This window comes from Indicator indicator, chromosome 8 (genome assembly GCF_027791375.1).
Source record: "Indicator indicator isolate 239-I01 chromosome 8, UM_Iind_1.1, whole genome shotgun sequence".
Classification (NCBI taxonomy): domain Eukaryota; kingdom Metazoa; phylum Chordata; class Aves; order Piciformes; family Indicatoridae; genus Indicator; species Indicator indicator.
The window spans coordinates 16,424,201-16,447,690 of NC_072017.1; the positions used below are offsets into that span (position 1 = coordinate 16,424,201).

Sequence of the window (23,490 nt, forward strand, 5' to 3'; positions counted from 1 at the left end):
CAGACACCTTTCTGCAGGGCAACTCTCCAGCCCTTCCTCTCCCAGTCTGTGCTTGTTCCTGGCATTACTCTGTTCCAGGTGCAGAATCCAGCGCTTCGACTTGGTAAATTTCATCCCATTAATCATTGCACAATGTTCCAATCTGTCTAGATCCCTCTGCAGGGCATCTTGTCCATGGCAAGGCTCCAACAATATCTCCCAGCTAGGGGTCGTGTATATTCCACACAAAACATTGAAGCTAGGTAATCTCAGTATTGCAATCTGTAGGTCTCCTCAGGGTAACTTTTAAATGGGGCTTTTGGAGTACTGGTGCAGGATAGCTACACCTCATATGGCTGTTCCCTCAATCCAAGACTGCAGTGTTGGAAGAGGTTTTAGCCTTTTTGGAGCAATAACCTTTCCTTCCACTGCATATATGATACTGATTAAACTGCTGCAGCTTTTTTATCATTTTAATTTACCACATTGCAGCTACCCAAAGTAGCAATGCTAATTTGAAAGTGTGATAATTGACAGGCAAACTGCTACTTTGTCAGATTGTCTGTACACACTTTTTAATTAATGTTTTGTTACTGAAATGGAGAGGGATAGAAATAGATTTTAGAAAGAAAAAAAACTGTTGGGAGAAAATTTGGATGGCAGAGAATACTATCAGCAGATGGTCGAATCAGAGGAAGAACTCCAAAGCAAAACATAAATCCTTTGGTTTATAGACTGTCAGAGAAGAGCTTCCTGCACAGAAGTGCACAGAACCTAGAATTCAGTCACACAGCGGTAAAGGTCTGCATGCAGACACATCACAACTGTCATGGATGGATACAGGGTCACATTTAGGTTCTTAAGGCTGCTGAAAGGGCAGCACATATAAGCAGTTCAGGAGGTTTCTGGAGACTGTCAAGAGACTCTAATGTAGATGCAATATACCTGGTTGATGCTGTCCTCACAAATAAAGAAATGGCCAAGCATATAATGGTCAATGGCAGCTTTGACTTGTAGTGACTATGGAGCTCAACATCCTGAGAGAAGTGAGGAAGGAAAGTAGCACAGTATACATCCCAGCCTTTGATAGAGCAAACTTTGGTTTATTAGGGAACCGGTAAATTGGATCCTTTTGGAGGCAGCTGGCTCATGCCAACAGTAAATCATGCATGACTAATTTGTTCACAATCTATGAAGAAATTAGTAGATCTGTGGATGAGGGCAAAGAAATGGACTTCAACTACGTTGACTTCAGCAAGGCTTTTGATACTGTCTCCTGAAGTATTCTTATATTCAAGTTAGAATCTTAGGGTCTGGTGATTGGTTGGAAGCTTGTTTTCCAGAGTGTAAGTAACGTTTCCTACTCTTTTTGAAGGGTAGTTGCAAATACTTTTCATCAGTGGCCTCTCCTGGGATCTATCTTGTTTTATATATTTGCCAGTAACAGAAGGAGGAGGTGGTGTATTGTAGTGAGACAGAGTGCACCCTCATAAGGTATTTGGGTGACACCAAACTGAAGGTGTGGAGACAGTGTAACTGCTAGACGTCAGGTAACGGTTGTCATTCTGAGACACCTAGGTGCACTGGAAAAATGAACTGACAGGAATCGGATGAAATTCAATAAAAACACGTGGGAAGTCTTTAGCCTAGAACAGAAAAGCTCCTTGCAGTGATAGAAGCTGAGGCTGACTGCCTGGGGAGCAGCTCTGCAGGAAAGAGCTTGGGGGTCTTGGTAGACAGTAAGATGAGCATGAGCCTGTATTGTAACCTCTTAGCAATGCAAGCTGACACCATCTTAGGCTCTGTTGAAAAGAGCACAGCCAGTAAATTAAGCAATGTGGGTATTCTCTGTTTGATGTTTGTTAAACATGTGGGATACTGTGCTTGGTTTTGGGGAAAATACCAGAAAGATGCTAAGAAACTTGACTGAACATGTGCCCTATGAGAAGTCTGAGAGGACTGGACCTTGTAGTGGTCTTCCAAAGCTTATGGTTCGTAAGAAAATGGACATAGGCTCTTCACTGAGGTGCACAGGCTTAGAACACAATGTGATGATCGTCAGTTGAAATAGAATCTTCTAGCAGATAGAAGGAGGGGAAAAAAGGCTTTATACAGGGATAATTAAACATCAGAACAAGTTTTCCAGAAAGGTTATAGATGTTTTGTCTTTGGATTTGAAATGGTCAGGAGGTTGGACTAGATGGCCATTGAAGGACCTTTCCATCCTAAATAATTCTGTCATTCAAGGAGGAATAGAAAGTAGTCAGTGCCAGCTCGCATTAAGGAAACTAAGAAAACAATAGTAGTAGTAGTAATAATAATAATTATAATAATACAACCAAACTAAAAACACAGCAAAGAACAACCCCAAAACCTGCTTCCATTTAGACCTTGTTGCCAGACTCAAGTAAGAGTTTAGTGGGATATGCGTTTATAGCATAGGAATTCACTTAAGCTTTGCTACTTGAAAAGAAGGTAAATACTTTCTTGTATTTGCAAAATACATAATTTTTTAAGGTGGTTGGGTACATGAACAAAAAATAAGCAATAGCCAATCAAATTTCAGTCTTTAGGCTACATTTGCCTATTTTAGTTACACTTGGAGGACATTTTTAATGGACGTTTTATTTCCCACATCTTGAACTCATCTCACACATTGTCTGAAATTATGACAGAGCACATACATAAGTATATTCATTTGTGCCATTTATACTGTTGTTGGATTTCACTGTAGTGCATTGTCTATTTAATACCTGTTTGGAAAACAATTGTCAGCTAACTATTTATTTAGCATAATGTGTTGTATTTTCTGGGTGTACACTTTTTGACATCTGTTTCTAGCTAATTTAGCTCATGCTTTATGGGGCATTTATGAGTCCCGAGGAAGTCACTTTAAATGTAGTGGCAAGTCAACATCTTTTTAATATGCTATACCTCCTGATCAGGATTTAACATCAAGGGCACCTTCTACTTTAGTTTTATTAGCAAGTGTAAAGCCGTTTATCATGAATATTGGTATACAGTCATTTACATGGTGCTTTTTGTTTGATTTCTTCATATAAATTCTATTGCTTCAAGTTTGGATGTATTAATAAATAGGTATAATTCTGCCTGCTAGCAATGTGGCTTGCTAAAAGAATTGAGGCAAGGCTTCACTGGGTGTGGTCTTTCATATTGCCACGGGGCAAAGCTGATGAATCTGGTCTTAGAGTATTGCTCCCTTACCCATATTTTTTGTTACTATTTGAACACTAATTATGTAAAGGCGAGTTTTATGAAATGGTGCTGCTCATGGAGAGTGTCCATGTGCCCTCCAAAACTATCTTCAAGTGTGTCTAGCCCTAAGAAAGATGATGACAGTGCTGGAGTCTTGTTTGTGGGCAAAGTTGGTAGGTGCAAATAGCATTGTTGTATAGGCAGTCCGTGCTGAGAGATATTAATGTATATATCATTTGGTTTTAAGACTGTTGAAAGGAGTTTTATGCATCTCATGCAGGGGATGCTCTGAGGAAATGTTGGAATTAAGCTCAGAAAGTTAACTACTTATGGTTGCAGAGAACAGGATTAGGTCCTTAAATTCTGAAAAAAGTTGACAATGGGAAGTATACATCTGGACACATCCAAGGGAAAATATTTTCTGTTCCGTCTGCAAGATTCAGACTACCATGGCTTAGTGTTGGCTTCACTTAAAGAAGGTTAAAATATGCCACACGAGTTTTAGTTCACAGAAAAGATAGACTTTAGGTTCATCTTAAAATTGTGCACCTGTTTGGCAGGGCTCATGTCATGGTTTAACCCCAGCCAGCATCGAAGAACAATGCAACTGCTTGTTCACTCCTCTCCCAATGGGATGGGGAGGAGAACTGAAAGGTAAAAGTTGTGGGTTGAGTTTAGGACAGTTTAATAACTAAAGTGAAATGTAATAATAATTGTTATAAAAATTAATATAACCAAAATAGATTATATATTTAGAGAGAAATAAAATTCAGCAAAAGTCAAGTGATGCCCACTGACCAATGCCTGAGCAGAGAACTGCCACGCTTGGCCGTCTCCGCCAGTTCCTATACTGAGCATGATGTTCTGTGATATGGAATATCCCTTTGGCTAGTTTGTGTCAGCTGTCCTGGTCAGCTGTCCCTCCTGGCTTCTTGTGCATCTGCTCACTGGCAGAGCATGGGAAACAGAAAAATCCTTAACTTAGGATAAGCACTACTTAGCAGCAACTGTGTGTTATCAGCATTATTTTCACACTAAATGCAAAACACAGCACTACCAGCTACTAGAAAATTAACTCTATCCTAGCTGAAACCAGGACAGCTAAATACCTTCCAAAAATTGGATTATCTAATTCTGATTCATACCCTCCATGTGTGTTCCATGTTGCTTATGGATAGACTAGCAAGATAAAAATGCATCTTTCATTTAAATTACGTAAGTCTAGCCTTTGAAACTGAATCAATCTGCTAGTTCATGTTATCCAACCTCTGTTATTTGATGTGACTCAATATCATGATACTGAAGACTGAAGAAGACATAGTTTTCATGCAAAGCTGGCAAACATCTACCAAACTGTACATCATCTGGTGATTAGTTGTGCACTCTGCTGCTACTCTATGTGCCAAGGCAAAGATATGATGGTCAAGCTGATGTTTGAGCCCCCAAAAATTATCTGCATATGGTCCAGATCAGACAGTACCTGTTGGCTGTAGTCTTGTAGCAATGTCCCAAACCCAGCACTGAGTTTATGTCTCTTACTTGTTAGTAGGAGTTAAGTGCTCTTTTGTGTTTAAAGTAAATAGCTGATAAAATCTCCTGGTTAGCTTGTGCTTTTCAAGCATGAAAAATACTGGTGTGTGGTGTGTGATTGTTTCACACTGTATTGGAACATAATGTAACCTTGAAAGAGGACTCCATTAAACTGTATTCTGATCACTCATGTAGTGGTATCAGAGAAACTGCAGAACTTGAGCAGTGATTATAAGTCTTCTGTTGCTTGCAACTAACTGGTGACTTTTTAACTCAATAAAGATACTGAGTGTGTCACTTTAGCTAGTGTTTCTGATGCTCATGTAACCAATTCTTTCATCTACTGCTCAAAAAATCTTGTTCAAATGACAATAAAATTATACTGACATGTATGTATACCAGAGGATGGTGTTATATGTTTAACCATAAACACATAGATAAGGGAACATGATTTTTTTTCCTACTCTTTTAAAACGCTATAATTCACAGTTGTACAGAAAGGAAGCTTTGCTAATAAAAGCATGGCCTCTCATTAGACAAAAAACAGTCTATAAAACTCACAACTTCTCAGTCTGTGGTGCACAGTTAATATGTTTTCTAACATTTTTTTTTTCATTTGTATCAAAATGTTCTGCTACAACAGTGGAGAAGATATTTCTGAGATGAGAACATTACTTTAGGATAGACAGTATAGACCTGAGATAGGGTGAAAAGTGTTGAGGGAGTTGAGCTGGTGTGAAACAGTCAATTAGCAGTAAGTGATTGGTTTTCTACCTGGACAGCTGTTGTTGGATTATTTTGGATATTTTGCTTGAAATCTTGGAGTAGCACAAGCTGAATCTGTGATGTGTAAAGTCTTTCAGCATTAACACTTTTCTGTTTAATCCATCAGGAAGTTTAGAATTATAGCTCATCAGGGACCTTGAGATAGCTACATTTTCACAAAGCCCATGCTCAGGAGGGAATAGTGAGCAAATGCCCATTTCCAAAAATGTAAATACCTTGAGAAACACAACAGAAAATCAATGTGGACCAATGAATTTATTAGAATAAAATGTAGAGACCTGAAGCTGCTTGGATTCTCTGTGATGCACCCCGTATTGCGAGTTACCATGTAGTAAAATATGTGTTACCTTCTAATTTCATTGATCTGTTTTTACTTTCCAGGGAGTCTGTATGCGAGACATTAGTTTGGGAGCTATTGGGAGTTACCAAGATATTGGAAATGGTTCTGCCGTATATATACATCTCATTGTATTTCTTATGGAAGAAACAAAGACCATATCTACTCTTTATGGACTGTAGTAGAGAGCAAACTAGCCCCCATGGCACATGGGTATGGGTTGACCCACGTCAATGCTGCACAGAGCAGGCTGACCACACACACTTAGCATCACAGTTTTTATGGGCCCCTAAGCTCCCATATAACGTATCTGAGGCATAATAATTTTTTATAGTTTTGGAGGGTTCCTCAGAGGGATTTTTGTTGTTGTTGGGTTTGTTTTTTTTTTTTTTTTTTTTTTGGTTTGTTGTTTGTTTGCTTGTGGTTTTTTTAGTATGTTTTGGGTTTTGATAGTCAAAAGTGTGCTTCAGCCCCTCGGGAAAGCGTTTGCGGAGCGTAATGCTGCAGGTGCTGGTTGTGTGCTCTGGGAGGTGGTAGAAGGGCTTTGTCGGTGCTGGACCAGCTGGGATACGCTGAAGATGAACTCGTGGCATTTTGTGCTTGCACTGTTAGAAGCAGGTCCATGAGTGAACTGTCTTGTCAGCTGTGCCTGGGTTTTCTCATCTGTTCAGTTTGGATGAGGAAGAGACCAACAGGCCTGAACTGACAACATAGAAACACCCTTACCTTTGAATCATACAGCTGGTCTGATAAAAAATGATAGCATGTACTTTGTCTAGATTGTAGTGTTTGCATAATGATGAAAAAATGTTTTATGAACATATGTTGTGGTGGTATACTAAGGAAGGACTGCAGGCAACCTGATGTAAACATCTAAAAAAAAAACCCTGGACTTAAGAATTAATCATACAAATGTGCTGTGACAGGCAAAAATGTTTAGAGAAGTTAAAAAAATCTATTATGGGCGTTGGTAAGATCCTCTTGAAATTGCCAGACCACATTAATAAGGAGCTGAAATGTAACCAAGGATTTAAGAGAAAGACTTTAGGGTAGGAAAAATAACTGTCTTTGTGTTTTAGCAGAGTGACTAATATGGTAGTTAGGTCAGTAGGTTTTAGAAGCAAATTAGCATGTTTGAAAACTATAGCAGCAGTGGGACAAACAATGGCTGCCGGGTAAGTAATTTTTAAAGTCCAATAATGTTGATCATGGAAGAGCAAAAGACATTCAATGTAACAAAAGAAAACTAAGTTTTAAAGCTTTGGGATAGCGAAAGACTTAAAAACCTCAATGTGATATTTGGAGCTGGTAAAAGTACATATACTGTGTCTGTAGGGACTGAAACGTGCTACACACAGTGATGTATAGATGCAATACTTAATCTGGGATGCAAAATCCTGTAATCCTCCCTAAACAAAAATCCCATTGAAGTCGGTAGAAGATTTGCGTGAGCAAGGAATGTATAACGGGGCAATTAGAGATGAACTTGCAGCTTGACCTTGACTGGGCCTTTGTGCCTTTTATTAGCTGTACCCATAGCATCTGGGCATAGTTTTTTAAAGGCACAGTCAATTTTAATGGCATCTCAGAAAAAATCCCAAACAATAATGCCATACTTAAAATTCTAACCGATACAAATGACAAATACACGTAACTGTAGAGAGACCTGTTAAGGCTACACTTCTGAAATCTGACTCTTTTGGAACAGCAAAATCCTGCATGCTTTGTTCCTTTCCTTCTCAAGGGAAATAGGAGTTTAATAGACACTGTTCTAGTTTTGTCCCTAGTACTGCATCATGACTGTTTTTTATATGTTCAGAAATGTAAGGTAGTGATGGTGATTATTGTGTGGGATGTCAGAAATAACCTCCAGGTCAATTAATAAAAATATAAAACAGCATCTGCCATACATGTTTATAAAGCGACATTAATAATTGCTCTCCAAATTGTTTTAAAACTTCCAGTATGAAACAAAATGTTCTTGAAGATCGTTCATTTACATTTTTTCTCTCTCTTGCAATTGTAGTTCAAATAAAACTGAAGATAAACAAAACACTTTCTTTTGTAACAAAATTTAATTTGGCATACCAGAAATGTCATTCTCACTGCCAGTTACTCTAATGGGACATGTGTTCCTTATGTCTGAATCTGCTTTGTTTGAAAAGAGCTGTTGTCTCAGAGTATTGAGGAAATTGCAGTTCTTAGGAAAAGAAATGCTAGAAACAGGCTAGAAAAGAACAGACAGAAATTGTTTCATCGTCTGGTCCTGTAAATGGTAACCTCAGTGATTACACTGGAGTCTTGATATTAACAATTGTATGTCCAAAATTATAATTTCCAGGACTGTAGTACTGGAAAAACATGAGTGATTCATGGTACACACACTAAGCTGCTGGGGGAAAAAAGTTAAAAGAAACTTTCTACTGCATTACAATTCTGTGCATATAACTCCATCATGATTTTGTATGCAAATCATTTATAAATCATGATTTGGCTTCATATGCTTGAAAAAGTGCTGATAGTGCTGGAGACTTTGAAAATTCTCTTCTGTGCTTCTGTGTGAATTCTCCTGCTTTGACACTTTCTTCTGCTAAAAATCTCAAAAGAACTCTAACCTTTTTACTGACTAGTATGATAGGACTATTTTATTTCAGAAAGTCTGCAACCCTTTGACTTCATTGCTTCTTCCTTTTGTATTAGAATCTGTCATCTCAAGAATTGTACCTTTGCTTCTGAAGAATAAAATCTTAGGCTGCTGAGCCTGAGACTGGGTGTTATGTTGCACTGTCCTGGTATGAACCAACTTTTACTCCCTCATCACTTCCATTTTCACCTCAGAAACATGATACCTTGGTTTGTTTATTTAAATTTTTTATCCATTCAAGACTCTGTGACCAGGTGAATACAAAATGCAATGATACAAAAGTATGTTTCTTAATTTACTTCTAAGAGTGGATAAAAAGCTTATCATGAGAAAATATTTCAGTAGAACAATATAACATATGCTTAGCTTAATTTAAAACGTTTTCCTTACATCTTTCCACAGACTTTGAATAACTACAGCCTCTGTTCCCACTTCTTTTGCTCTCTGTATGCCTCCTTTTAATATATATAATCCCTATAAATCCGTTTTCTTTTTCATTAGTTTCTGGGCCTGGATAAGAGTACAGGCAACTCAGCAAGGTGGTATAGGACAAGTTTCAACTAACAGCAAGTATCATGGATTTCAAGTTGGATTTATACTTCTCATTAGAGATTATATGTGTTCCAGTGGAGTTTGGTAGTATAGGACACACTTTTAAAGTCTGTTCTTGCAAAAACGTCATTCTTTCAGTCAAGCCTTCTTCAAAAAGTCTTCTTATAACATATTATGTTCAACATTGGATTACTTTGTGTCCTGTCACTATAAATTAGCATCTAGTTTAATACTGCTGATGTTCCCTGACCCTTTTTAAGCAACGTTACAGTACAATACCCTATTCAGAATAATTTAAGCCAAAAATAATGGGCAACATATATTTCTCTTCCTGTGGTTGCAAGAAAGGAAATTGTGACCAAGTCTCAATCTAGTTTTTGGGTTTGCCATTCTCAAGGATTCCTTTGACCCTCCCCATCTCTCATGTCTTGCTGACAAATCTGTTAGTACCTGTTAGGTTTTATATGTCTGTCTTCTTCAATAAACAAGTATTTCTTCTCTTGTGTGGACAAAAATCCCTTGGGCTTTTTTTTTTTTTTTTTTCCCTTCCTATAGTTCAAAAGGGATGTGGCAGTGCCACAGAACTACTGATCTTTTATATCACAGTTTGTAATAAAGTTAGGCCCATCAGGGGAAGCAAAGGTGTGCCTTACATCATGTTACTCTTTCTATGGAGAGGAATAGCTCAGCTGCTGATTGCAGTACCTGAAAGCGTGCATCTGGTACAAGTTGTTCAAATACAGGATGAATAAAATGGCATCCTTCCTTCCATGCCACACTATTCCATAATTCTCAAATACTGGTGTGTTAAAGTACTGTGTTTTCTTGGGTTTAAGTAATTTTCTCATAATAGACCATTATGGCTTTGTGCGTGGATAGAGGATTTTGTTACTGTCTTTTGTTTTTAAGATGCTTTCAACGTAATGTTGTACTTAAGGGCTTGAAGATAAATCTTCTTCTCTTTGTATTGTTCTAATCCAGTTGGAATTTCGGGATTAAGGTTGGGTAGTGCTTTTCTCTGTTGTCTGGCTATTTTTTGTCCTGCAGCATTTAAAGACAAGGAAAAAAGTATTAAAGGCTCAATATCTACACAAATGTTTTTATTCACGTATAACTCCTCTGTAACAGATGTCAAATGGTGATCCAAAGGATGTTCCACACAGAATTTAGGATGGAGCAGATTTCAAACCCTGATTATCAGGCTGGGTACAAGTGGATGATGAGTAACAAGTCCTTTGCACTGTGTACCTACCTCAGGCTAGCAAAATTTATATTATCTCTTTCTTTTACCTACAATAGCAAAGAACCTTTCCACAAACTTCAACAACAAAAATAAAAGCTTCTGCTGATATTTTGTTTATTAGTGAAATCTCTCTATTTCATACTTCAGTTACCAAAGGCTGGTTAGCCTGGTGTATTACTTTGATTTACCAAACAGACTATTTTTTTTAATGACTTGTGTAAAATAAACTGAAGAAACTTGATGCTAAATAAAATAATCAGTTAATAATGTAATTTTGATAGCATACACATAGAAACTTTGAAACGTAATACAATGTGCAGATTTCTAAGATCCTTTGATTTATTTCCTTTTCCATATATACAAAACTTGTTTGTAGGAATTTAAAACAAAGATTTTTGCAACTGGAATTGCTGTATTAGAACTTGCTTGTTATTCTTCAGGTTTTTGTGGAGTTCTTAGTAGTGTATTTTGTTTATAGCTGGCATATTTGTTGAAATAGGCAGTGTGACAAGGTAGGTGGTCTTCTAATTAATATTTCTGTACAGATCTGTAAACTGTGCAAGGTTTGTTTAGCAATAGAGAAATCATGTTCTGTTAGATTAAGACATTTGTTTAGGAATAAAGTTTGACTTTGAAATACAGTTGATCTTGTTTCATGGCCTGTGAAATTATTTAAGAACTGTTTTTAAAGTATCATTAATTCAAGAGATTTCTGTGACCTGTTGCTAAATATTTAGACCACAGATTAAGTACATTTGCTCAGGGCATCAAATAGAGATTTAAAAAAATTGTTGAAAAGGAAAGTTAATTAGTAATGAGAGAAACTATACAACAGTGATAAGACATGATGTATTCTGTCCTGTAAGTGACCGCATTGTCAAAAAGAGCATTAAATTGAAAACTGAATAATGTCATCACAATGAAAATGCACCATTTGCTGTAGTCTATGTGATCAGCATAACTTAGAAATGTTCTTAAGAGTGTACAATTTCTTATTCCAGCTCTTAGTGAAACCTTTTCTTAGGTACTATGGACCTATTGAATAGAAAACATTACATTAAAACTGTACCTACTGTGTTTTTGAAGCCCAGAACTTTGATACATGGCCAGAGCTCTTATTCTCACTAACTAATTAGAGTCTAGGATGTCTTTGCATAGCACATGCACTGTGCTCGAGCAGTATCTCAGAATGGGCTGCCATTCAAATTAACATGAAGGGGCTGACCATTACCTTCCCACTTAGTAAATCTCTACTTGATAGTGAGAAGGTTTTATTTCTCACTGCCTGTATTATATCTGCTGAAGTGATGAGAGGTAATTGCAGTGCTACCGTGTTAATGGTTTTCTTCAAAAACTGCCTCTGTATTTGTTTGCTTTTACCATGAAGCTAATGTCAGTTGTTAATAAATGCGAAGATAATACCAATGAAATCCCAGTAAAGACTGAAACTAGACAATCTTCTTTTAAAGGCCTGGTAGAATATTCTTGTGTATTTTGCTGAAATACATCTGACTATTGGAAAGAAAGCAAAAAGTTGCAGAGTATTTTAAAATATCCAAATAATATCCAAACAATTTTTTAAAATTGCCTGACTGATGTTTTGTTTTATTCTAAGAGAGTAAGATCTTATAACCAGGATTTGTAGTTGGAGTTTAATTTCTGAGTACTTTTCTTTTCAGAATTATGTGATTGTTCCTTAAAAAATTTCAGAATAAACATACTGTTTTTATAATGTCTTGAAGTCTGCAGAACTGCCATGTGGCATGAACCCAGATGCCTTATAGTTGGGTCTCAAGCAGTGGTTGTGTTGCAGAGGATACTGGCCTTCTCATGCTGCTAGCTGTCTCCTTTCCAGCAGATTGATGAGTCTATTAACCACCTTGATAAGCCAGCAATCATCACAATGTTGTATTTTCACTTTATATGTTTTTTACATACAAATGATTTTCAATTAAAAATGGTTTCCCCTTTCTTCTGGTTATGCATGGTGTATGTCACCACTGACCACTGTATTTGGGGATGACCAAGAAAATAAATCTTACTTGGTACAGATTGCACTGCCTGATGTTTCCAAAATTTAAATACATGTAAGCCTTTTGGCAGCATTAATCCAAATCCTTGTTGATTCCCAGTCTGTTTGTAGTGTTAGCTGGAAACATTAGTATGAGTCTTTGAATGAATTAAATAATTTAGATACATCTCCACTTTGCAAATGGATGCTGCAGTGCAGCCTTTGACCTTTAATTTGTGGGCTCATCCTAGTGCAAGCTCCTGAATAGTGAATGTTGAGAACAGCCTTGATTTTTGTATTTTATTTTGCAATTGTGACTTGCTGTATTCTAAGAAATAGTTTGCAGGGATTTATGAACCCAAGTTCAAGTCTACTGCTGTGGAAGAATGCAAATTTCAAAGATCAAGCTGACGTGCATGAGAACAAAACCTTTTCTATTACTATAATCAAGTTGTGGAATTGCTTCCAAAAGGTCACAGATAATCAGAGTCTGGCTAAGGTGCTACCAACTCTTTCTCAAATCTGCTTTCCATCATAGCCAGGAATGGTATTTGACACCTTCTCTTTTCCTGTTTATGTGCATGCATGCGTGCATGCCTAGATAGTATGGATTTCTCATATGGCACTGTGGCATTGCCACCTTGAATTGAATCAGATACTGTCTTGCCTACAGCAGTTTTTTAATTGTCCAAGCTCATAGAAACCTGGGAGAACTGGCCATCTAAGACGAGCCTCTAAAAAAAACAGCCAGCAGGACAGGCATTTACTCTGGAAAGTGACTAGAATAGCTTCTTTCTCTCTCTCTCTGCATCCCAGGGAAATCAGACTAGATCCAAAAAAAAAAAAAAAAGGGTATTTTCATAAATAATTCTTATTGAGTGCACAAAAGTACTGGCATTTTATTAAGGAAAGCTGAGAACCGTTCAGGAATGCAGGTACTTGAGGAATAAGCACCAGCCAAGAAATGTGTTTCAGAACCTCGGCAACAGCAAAGTGTTTGACTGAAGGACCTAACCTAAGTGCCTTCGTGCAAATCTATAATCTTAGACATGTTTTTCAGCATTTTCTAATAATATCTAAATAAATACCACCTGGAAAATGCTGACTTGCATAAAAATAGAATTTCCCTTAAAATGGCAATTTTACACTGCCTATCTCAGCTTAAATACAGGAAAGCATAAACAGGAAAGCAATATTAAATAATATCAGCCTAGGACGATTTTCTAGCAGTTTATGCATCTTCATCTCCAAAAATGTTCCAGGAAAGAGAAAAAAAAAAGTGTCATATAATATAGAAACGAAAGTTTCGTAGTCTAAAGGTTGAACTCATAGCCAATGTCTTTGTCTTCATTTTTAACAATTTCTCTTTCAGATCTCTTCTCAAAATTGTTTATTTTTCCTTGCCTATCAGCTTTGTACATTCTCTCCCTTACTTGCCCCCTGTCCCCCCTTCATTTGTTTTCTTTGCCTTAAATACTCTTGGTATTTAAAATGCCAGAATGACTAGAGAACACTTATAATATAGATCAGACCATTTTATTTCTTTTATACTTTCTTTCTTTTTATGTTTTTCTAACGTGCTTTGTAAGGTCTTTGGAACAGAAACTGATTCTAATCTCTCTGCTGTTCTCATGATGTTTTGATTTAGCTCAAATTAACTGCAGTATTTTTGCTACTTACTTACAATATCTTGAAATAAAACATTATGCTCACTGTTACCCAAAAAGTGCGTTCTGTAAGGCACTGTTTTGTTGCTAAATTGAATGGTAACTTAAAAGGTTGCAACTGCAAAACTGCATTATTCAGTTGTACTGGTGACAAATTAGTACATATGAGATCAAAATCAGGGGTATTGCAGTATGAACAAAAGAGATCAACATAATTCTTAAATGTTGCTACGCTATTTAATTAAGACTTCCCCCCACACACACACTGACATCAACTTCCAAAAGGCTAGCATTGAAATATATGAAAATTGCAGTGAAGTTATTATACAAGTCCTGTGTTCATACATACTGTTCTTTTGCAGCATCCATTTGTTTGCACACTCTTGCAAGGTTTGGATTTAACTACTTGATTACTAATACGTTTCAATTAGTCAATCATTTTTAATACATTTCAATCATGTTAAAATGGAGGTGTTTATAAACAGCATATTCCTATTAGGAGTTTTCAACAAAAACCTTGAAAATGAAATAAGCTGACAACTATAGTCTGACAGATGCATGCAGTATCGTTAAAGCACATTGCCCCATCAATTGTGTGTCAAGCATGCTGCCAAATATTAAGTGTTCTGACCTTTGTTATTAATAATAGAGGCAGACACTGGGGACATGTGAAAGACAAACAATGTAATACATGGAAAATCTGTTATAGATTTGATTTTGTTAACGGCTATAGAGTGTATTTGGTGTCCTGTTTCTCCCCCTGCAAGCTTTAATTTTCTGCAAAACTGGGCATACACCAGAAGGCTGTGCTGCCATTCAGCAAGACCTAGACAGGCTGGAGAGTTGTGTGGGGAGAAATTTAATGAAATACAACAAGGACAAGTGTACAGTCATGCATTTGGGTAAGAACAGCCACATGTACCAATGCAGGTTGGGGGCTGACCTGTTGGAGAGCAGCACAGAGGAAAGGGACCTGGGGCTCCTGATGGACAGAGGGATGACCATGAGCCAGCAATGTGCCCTTGTGGCTAAGGCGGCCAATGGCATCCTGGACTGTATTAGAAGGGATGTGGTCAGTAGGTCGAGAGGTTCTGCTCCCCCTCTGTTCTGCCCTGGTGAGGCCACATGTGGAATATTGTGTCCAGTTCTGGGCCCCTCGGTTCAGGAAGGACAGGGAACTGCTTGAAAGTGTCCAGCACAGAGCCACAAAGATGATTAAGGAAGTGGAGCCATCTCCCTTATGGGGAAAGGCTGAGGGAACTGGGTCTCTTTAGCTTGGAGAGAAGGAGACTTGAGAGCTGACCTCATCAGTGTTTATAAATATGTGAAGGGTGCATGTCAGGAGGACAGAGCCAGGCTCTTCTCAGAGATGCCCAATGATAGGACAAGGGGCAACGGTTGCAAGCTGGAGCATAGGAGGTTCCATGTAAACATATATAAGGAAAAAGTTTTTCACTGTGAGTGTGATAGAATGCTGGAACAGGCTGCCCAGAGGGGTTGTGGAGTCTCCTGCTTCTGGAGACATTCAAGACCCACCTGGGGGCGTTCCCTTGTGACCTGCTCTAGGTGATCCTCCCTGGCAGGGGGGTTGGACTAGATGTTCTTTCAAGGTCCCTTCTAACCTTTAACTTTCTGTGATTCTGTGTAATGGGATGCCACATTGTGAAAAACATACTTTGGTAGAATAAAATGTTCCTAAGTTAAATAATAGTCAGAGGGCACTTGTCATCAATCCTTACTGAATTATTTATATGTGTATTTATCATTTCACCTGTTCCTCAAAAAATGATGTGAAACTGAAATGAAGGAGGCACGTCTTTACTGTATTATCCTTTAATTCTTGTATTTTTAAGCAGTTGTTTTTCCCAATATTACTCTTATCTTGTAGAGGTTGGCTAGCCAAAGGTTTGCTCAATGTCTTTCTTAGAATGAAGCTTCTAGAATTTTTAGGGTGATCATGCAAGACAACATTGATAATATGTAAAAAAGACAAGAACAGTAGAATGGCCAGCCAAAGGTCAGAGGTAAACACTTATTATGAGAGTAGTGGTGTTCAAAAAACCAAACAAGTTCATCTGCAGACACTGATGCCACGACTTCCTGCTTCCTTCTCCATGTAGAATATAGAGAGCAGAGTGTTTTACCCGTAAAACATCATGTGGGTGGTCTGGGATTTCAGGTAGAGTCCACTACAACTGGTTAAATGAAAGCCAGTGTACTGTTACATCCATCAAAAAGCTTACTTTGGTCCTAAAAGTTGTAGAATTTTTTTATCACAAAGTTTGCTAATACTATATTACTTTCAGACCACAGAACAATATTTGATTTATTTTTTTAATCTATTAAAATTATATTTGGGGAGAACTAGCTTAGTGACTGTAGTTGTATCTGCAAACAGTATTTCTTTCTAAACTTTACTAATCTAGGCTTGCATAAGATTAATGAAAAATTAGAGCTCCTCTGCTTTGTAGTACATTTTTTATGTTATTTTCTTTGTATCTTGTCATAAGTTCTAAATAGAAGTCTGTATTTCCATTGCAAAATCATTTTGAGTTTTTAATTTTTCTTACCTGTACTAAAGGCAGTGCACAATTAAGAAAGTGCAGAGAATTTGAAATAAAAGGTAGGGACTGAGACAGTGTATTTTTCTGAAATTAATTAAATTTGGACAAAATAGCAAATGTTGTTAGACAACTGTTTTAGTTACAGAAGCAGTTGCATTCCTCTCTTAACAATTTAGAAACTCTAACAATCCTTAATGATGCTTCTACTGTCTGCAGGGGACATCCTTCTAATCCACAAGTTTTAAAATTTTGTTTGATGTTCATGTCAGCAGCCAAGTTTGACTGTTGTAGAAAATCAAATCACTCCACAAGCTCCTTACACATATGTTTTTTTAAACAGTTTGACACAGATAAGAGTAACTTGCTGCAGTTCAAAAAAATCCATAGACTTACAGTGAATATACCAGGAAGAGATCATTGATCTGTGTGTCAAGGTAATACTGGAAACATATTAAATTAACTTCCTCCCCCCACCTCTGGGCCCTGCATGTACTCAATTTAATATACAGTTAGGTATTTTCTTCTCCCTTTCTTGCTAAATCAAAAGAGGGGAGAGAATAAAATCCCTCTAGTGTGATCAAGTTGGTTTTCCACAGCATGGAAAGTAAGTTTGAATTGAAGACATCTTTACAAGCAAATGGCGTTATTAAACTAAGCACAAAATAATGCAAATGCAATAATGATGATTCGTTTAAAAAAAAATAACTCCAGAAGTTACTTACTTTTTTTTTTTTCAAATTAAGTGATTGCTTCATGTTGTGAGCCCATGGCACTCTGGCCCATAGAACATCCAGGAAAAGAGTTCACTTGAAAACAGTAGTTCACTTGAAAATAATAGTTTAATCAATTTGACACAATACTTCATTAAAGCCACTAATTTCTTCGTGTTTTTACTTTTATTCATATATATTTCATGTGTGTATACCAAACTTTCTGTCTAGCTGGAAAGGCGTGACTTGATTTCCTCACCAAAGAGGTTTTCACCAACACACTATTTTTAACAAGTATGACCTAGTTCCTGCTCCATACCTTGGCTTCTTATCAACTCAGTGATTTTGAGTTTCAGTACTCATTTTTCTGATGACCTAGGCCTGTACCTTGAAACAAAAACTTAATTAACATTTTCTCCACATTTTCTCCACAGTGGGCTGCACAAGCTTTTAGTCAAAGGTTGACAAACCTTTCGATGTCATTTCCATGATCTGGTAGGACCTCCTAGGATCAAGTACTAGCTGACTCAGCAGTTTTCATTTCTGTGCCTTTTACATAGTGGACTGGTATCTAGCCTTGTGCCACCTCTATGCCATGACCTTCTGTGCCATGCACGTGCCCATCATGTGTCAGACACATATCTGCAGTGTTGGCATTTACTGCGCTGCTACAGTGACCTGCTTCCCTTTAGTCAAGGGACACGTGTGCAGCACCCTGAGGAAACAGTCTGGTAGGAATGAGGCTAATCAAACCCTGCTCTCTTCACCTCTCAGGAGAGACGGACAAAAGCAATCACTGAATTATTTGTTTTTTTCAGCTTGGGTTTTTGTCTGTGACCAAATGATTAAAATCCTGTGTGGGCATCCTGTAAAGGAGAGAAAAGGGTGGTAGGGAACATGATGGTGTGTGCTGCAGAAGCAGTTTGAAGGCAAGGCCCCAAGGTAGTGCTTGCTGGATGGCTTGGGTTAGAGATGACTCTTTATATGGGACAAGGAGAAAGAGGAAGTCCTGCATGAGTGTGTTTCTGTTACAGATAGCTTGATTGTTGAGATCTTTCAGGACAAAGTAGATTGTCGTGGCACTGTGGTTAGTGAAGCTTTAGTGGAAAAATTTTTCTTTAACTTCATTAACACTTTGACATATAAAATCACTTTGAAATCTGTGTTAGCTTTGGCTTCTGTAACTGTATTTACAGAAATGAGTTCTGTGAATCTACATTACCTGGAGGTGTTATTCCTATGTTAGACACTTGATAAGGAAGTGGATGCATCAGCACATGTCATTTTGTACCATATCAGTTGTTTGTGAGACAATGAGCAGATTTTATTCAGGTGAGCTCATTCAGAACTGGTTGTTTCATTCACATAATGTTCAAAATCACTGAATTGAAAGAATTTCTTTTTTTAATAGAGGAGTTTAGTAAGGAATCTTAAATTTTAGTTTCTATAGTTTCATATTTCTGGTTTTGGATGCCTTTTACCCTTACAGGTGTTTCTTGGACTTAGAGCAACAACTTCGTAGCAGTGACACTTTTTACAGAGTACCTCTATATTTTGTGTCTCATACTGCCATCTAAGGGCCACACAGGCTGAGAAGGTGGCTAAAGGTTCTTCAATGCTTTTCTTTCTCCTTGCTGCCCAATTCATGGATGAGAAGAGTGGGCAGGAAATAACAACAATCCTTTCATGTGGTATCTTGTTTCACCTAAGAGTTTAGAAGAATCTTCCAGACAAGTGAGAAATTATAATGTAAATCTGAGTTGTAGTCCTTTATGAAAATGCAATTGCAATGAGTTTGTCTAAGAGCTAGCAAATAAGAAAGTGAGATTCCAGGATTTGAGGCTGCTCTTGAAACAAGAAGCTAAGGATTGTAGTTCTTAGAGTCCTGAAGAGTTTCAGCTGAAACTCTTAACAGTGAGGAGTGTGCAGTTCAGAAAGTCCTTGAGTCTTGCTGATTTAAGCATTAGTGCTTTATAATAGAATTTGGTTATTAAGACTTTTTTCCTTATAGGGTACAGAATAACATCAATTGTTTTTTTCATTTCTAGGTGTTTTGATTTTCCAGGACTAGGGGAAAATGGGCAAAAAAATTTTGGTGTTACTTTGCAAGTATGTGATACTAAATAACATGAACAACATTTAAATATGTTAGTGTTTAAGCATGCAGAATTTTCTCATGAAAACTTCTATTTCCAGGGTAAAGATTCCTTTCTTTAAAAAAAAAAAAACAAAACAAGAAACAAACAGACAAAAAAAAAAACCCTGCAAACTGTATAAGCTTCATTCTGTAGCTCCTTTCTCACACAAATATTTTGTACTACAGGTATGATACTCAGAAGCAAAACGTTTCAGTGTTTGTCAATATGTTAACATTGGCATTGATGATAAGCAGTTTTTATAAAAAGGGCCCCTTTGAGCACAACTTTATTTTACAATGTATGAGTTGTTTTTCAGGCTAGTTTCCAGCAAACTTGGTGTAATAGAGAAAATAATTAATTTTGCATGTTACTTTGACAGGCTCATGCAAGCAAAGACCTGGAAGAGCAGTTGCGGTCTGTGTCCAGTGTGGATGAACTCATGACAGTACTTTATCCAGAATACTGGAAAATGTTCAAATGTCAGTTGAGGAAAGGAGGTTGGCAACACAACCGGGAACACTCCAGCTTTGACACAAGATCTGACGATTCCCTGAAATTTGCCGCAGCACACTATAATGCGGAGATCCTGAAAAGTAAGTAGAGGACACAAAACACCTTCTAACACAAAGAATACTAAAATCCAAAGGCTTCTCAGTTATGTCAAAAAATATTTTGAAAGCTAACAAGCATTGTCAGTAATCCAACCTCAGCAGTTTGATTTGATGTCATGTCTATAACATAAAATCTTTGCCAGTCAACCTTCCATAATGAAACAAGTTGCTCTGCAGGCGTATTTTTGGTACATCCATTGCAAGAAAGGTATAGACTGATATCTCAGCTCAGCAGATACAGGAACTGAAGTGTTTGTCTTCAGATATAAGGAATCCTGCTTTGTAGAGGCCACAAAAACTTTGCAGAAAGAAAAGAGGGTACTAATAATTGGATTCCTTGAACTGTTCCTGCTAACTTTCTGCAATTATGTCATGGCTGGGTAATGTTTTCTTCTCTTAATGTGTTACTGTCTTAGAATAACAAATAATCTACTTGTAGTTTTTTCCTATAACAAGAGGGCAGTTGGCATGATATCGTGCCTAAAACAGAAAAAAAATCTTTCAAACAAATATGTCAATACTGATTTCATGTTTTACATGGCCTGGATAAAAATACATTAGCTTACAATTGCAAGTGCTTGCAGGTAGAGAAACACAGAAGCTATAGCAAGAGGTGTGTTTTTTTGACATAATACTGCAAATCATGTACTTAATGGAAGATTTTAAGGTAGACATTAGGTGAAATTTCCATTTTTACTAAATAGCCTGGTGCCAAGAGGGAATAAGGGTGCCATACAACTGCAAGTCTCGTATCTGTTTAGTGTAAGGTTGTATTTGCCCGTAGGCTGTATAACATGATATAAAATGTTTGCCCAAATTTGCATGGATAATCTAGGTAAATACCACCTTTCAGGTTAAATCCTGTGGTATATATAATTGCTAAATAATAACATTTTGCTTTAAATTGTCTCTTGTAAATAACAAAGGGAAAATATATCCGAATTGTTTTCACATTTAGTGTGTAGGCATCAAATTTAATATTTCCACTAGTTGAAGTCAAGTACTGTGTGGAACTGGTTAAAATTACTTTGTGGAGATGTGCAGTACTTTAGAGTTCACTCCAGGTGAGGCTCACCCCAGGCATACAAAAAAAGGATATATACAAACTTAGCTACTGGCCAGCAGGTTGAGGGAGGAAATTCTGCTGCTCTACTTAGCTCGGGTGAAACCCTTCCTGGAGTACTGTCTTCAGCTTTGCAGTCCTCTGCACAAGAAAGGCATGGACCTATTGGAGTGAGTCCAGAGGAGTACCACAAAAATGATCAGAGGGATGGACCCACTCTCCTATGAGAAAAGAATGAGACAACTGAAGTTGTTCAGCCTGGAGAAGAGAAAGGTCCAAGGAGACTTTATTGTGGCCTTTCAGTACTTAAAAGGGGCATATAGGAAAGATCAGGACAAACTTTTTATCTGGGCATGTTGCAATAGGATTAAGGGGTAATGGTTTTAAGCTAAAAGAGGGTAGATTTAAACTAGATATGAGACATAAAAATTTTATGATTAGGATAGTGAAACACTGAAACAAGTTTCTAAGAGGGGTGGTACACCCCTGGAAATATTCAAGATCTGATTGGAAGGAGCTCTGAGCAACCTGATCTAGTTGAAGATGTCCTTGTTTATTGCAGATGAGTTGGACTTGATGATCCTTAAAGGTCCCTTCTAAACCAAACCATTTTGTAATGCTGCAAGATCAGCCCAACCTTGTTAGGTTCCTTCTTAGTTCCACTGTGACTTTTTTTCTGCACCATGACAGTCACATCTCTGTGAAGAAGAAATATTAGCCAAAAGTTAGCACAGAGAGATGTGTATTTCACTGAATGGGATTCTTGCAATGTATATTCTGATTCTAAATTAAAAAAACAAAACAAAACAAAACAACCCCAACCTACTAATTTACTTTAGGAGAGTATTGTTTTTAAGGAGACGCTTTATAACACATGAAATTCCCTGTAACTTGGCAGGTATTGATACTGAATGGAGAAAAACTCAGTGCATGCCACGTGAAGTGTGTGTGGATGTGGGAAAAGAGTTTGGAGCAACTACAAACACCTTCTTTAAACCCCCATGTGTATCCATCTACAGATGTGGAGGTTGCTGCAATAGTGAAGGACTCCAGTGTATGAATATCAGCACAAATTACATCAGCAAGACGGTAAGTTCTCACTCTTATTACAGTCCAAGTGCTCCTTGCAAAGCCATGTATGATCACGTGTATTTTAAGCCTTCTTATTCCTACTGTGAAGGAAAAAAATCAGTTCTAGAATGCATACAAATGACGTCTTGAAGAGACTACTGCCTGTAAGAAAGTGTTTAACATTTGTTTCCTCCAAATATAATAAAAGCTTATGATGCCCCATTCTTAGGTTTGAGATTCTCCATGAAACTTAATTCTATCCTTTTTTTTCTTTCTTTTTTTTTTTTTTTTTTTGCATCTACTGTAGACAAGCACTCTGGAAAAATACCCTTCATTTTTATCAATGAAGACTGTTACAGGACATGTGCAGACAGGATACATGCTGCAAATAGTGCCTTTTTGGAACTGAAATTTACTCTATTAAGAGATATTAGTATAAGGCACCCATATGTTTTGTTTTAGTGCACCTTCCTTAGGTGTATGTGCAGTGTTTATTCTTCAAGTTCAATGAAGGCTAGTGATCATGTTGGAGTGTGCAGAGATTATAAATTGAGCCTATGAGCTGTCTTTAAAGGAAGACCATGCATTATTCTAAGCAGCTATATCACAGATATCTTAGAACAACATTTCTGTCAAAAATCATGTAAAATAGTCATTCTTCAACATGTTTGCTAATTTGCATTTGTTACAGTATTTGCCAAGTTTTTTGTTGGTTGTGGGCTTTTTCACTTTCTACCTCATCTTTGTGATGCTTTAAAGAAAACTAATTTTAGCGTAAATCTTGCTTCCTTATTCAACTAGATTGATTTAGCTGAAGATGCAGTGCTTATTCATAATGAAAATACACAACTACAGAGTCATCTATAAAATTGCAGCCCATGGAAATATTGTTCATCTCTCATGAAACTTCTTCATACTTTGAGCCTTCTTGAGAGGGAGCTTACCCTATATTAGATGAAAATTAGGAAGAAAAGAGTATTGGATTCAAGATACTTCTGAGTAATTATTTTCATTACCATTTTCCTTTTATTTCTTGAATTAAATGAGAACAAATGGTTAGTAACCAGGCATCTTCTGTCCTTTTGTAGACCACCATTTTTGTGTCTTTATATTTGTTGCATAAACGCTGCAAGATAACTTCATGCTGCTCACCCTGCAGAAAAAGTTCTTAGTGGGAAATTAACTTTTCATCTGGAGGTCTTACTAAAGGGCAAGCTTTAACATTGGCTCCAGACATTAAAATTTAAATAAGGTTGATATCATCTTTCATCAAAATTTAATTAAAAAGAAAAGAGCTAATCAGAGAGGTTATTTTTATGGGGAGCAAATTGTGGATTGCCAGAATGGACTAGGTCAGATGTTCCCAGA

The 23,490-nt window shown here is 37.2% G+C and overlaps 1 protein-coding gene across 1 annotated transcript in view; it reads left to right on the forward strand.

Moving 5' to 3' along the window:
* VEGFC (vascular endothelial growth factor C) overlaps window positions 1–23,490 on the forward strand; it is a 70,409-nt gene that overhangs the window by 35,248 nt on the left and 11,671 nt on the right. The window contains 2 exon segments of the mRNA XM_054383316.1: window positions 19,757–19,970; window positions 21,950–22,140. Coding sequence (XP_054239291.1) covers window positions 19,757–19,970; window positions 21,950–22,140 — 405 coding nt within the window.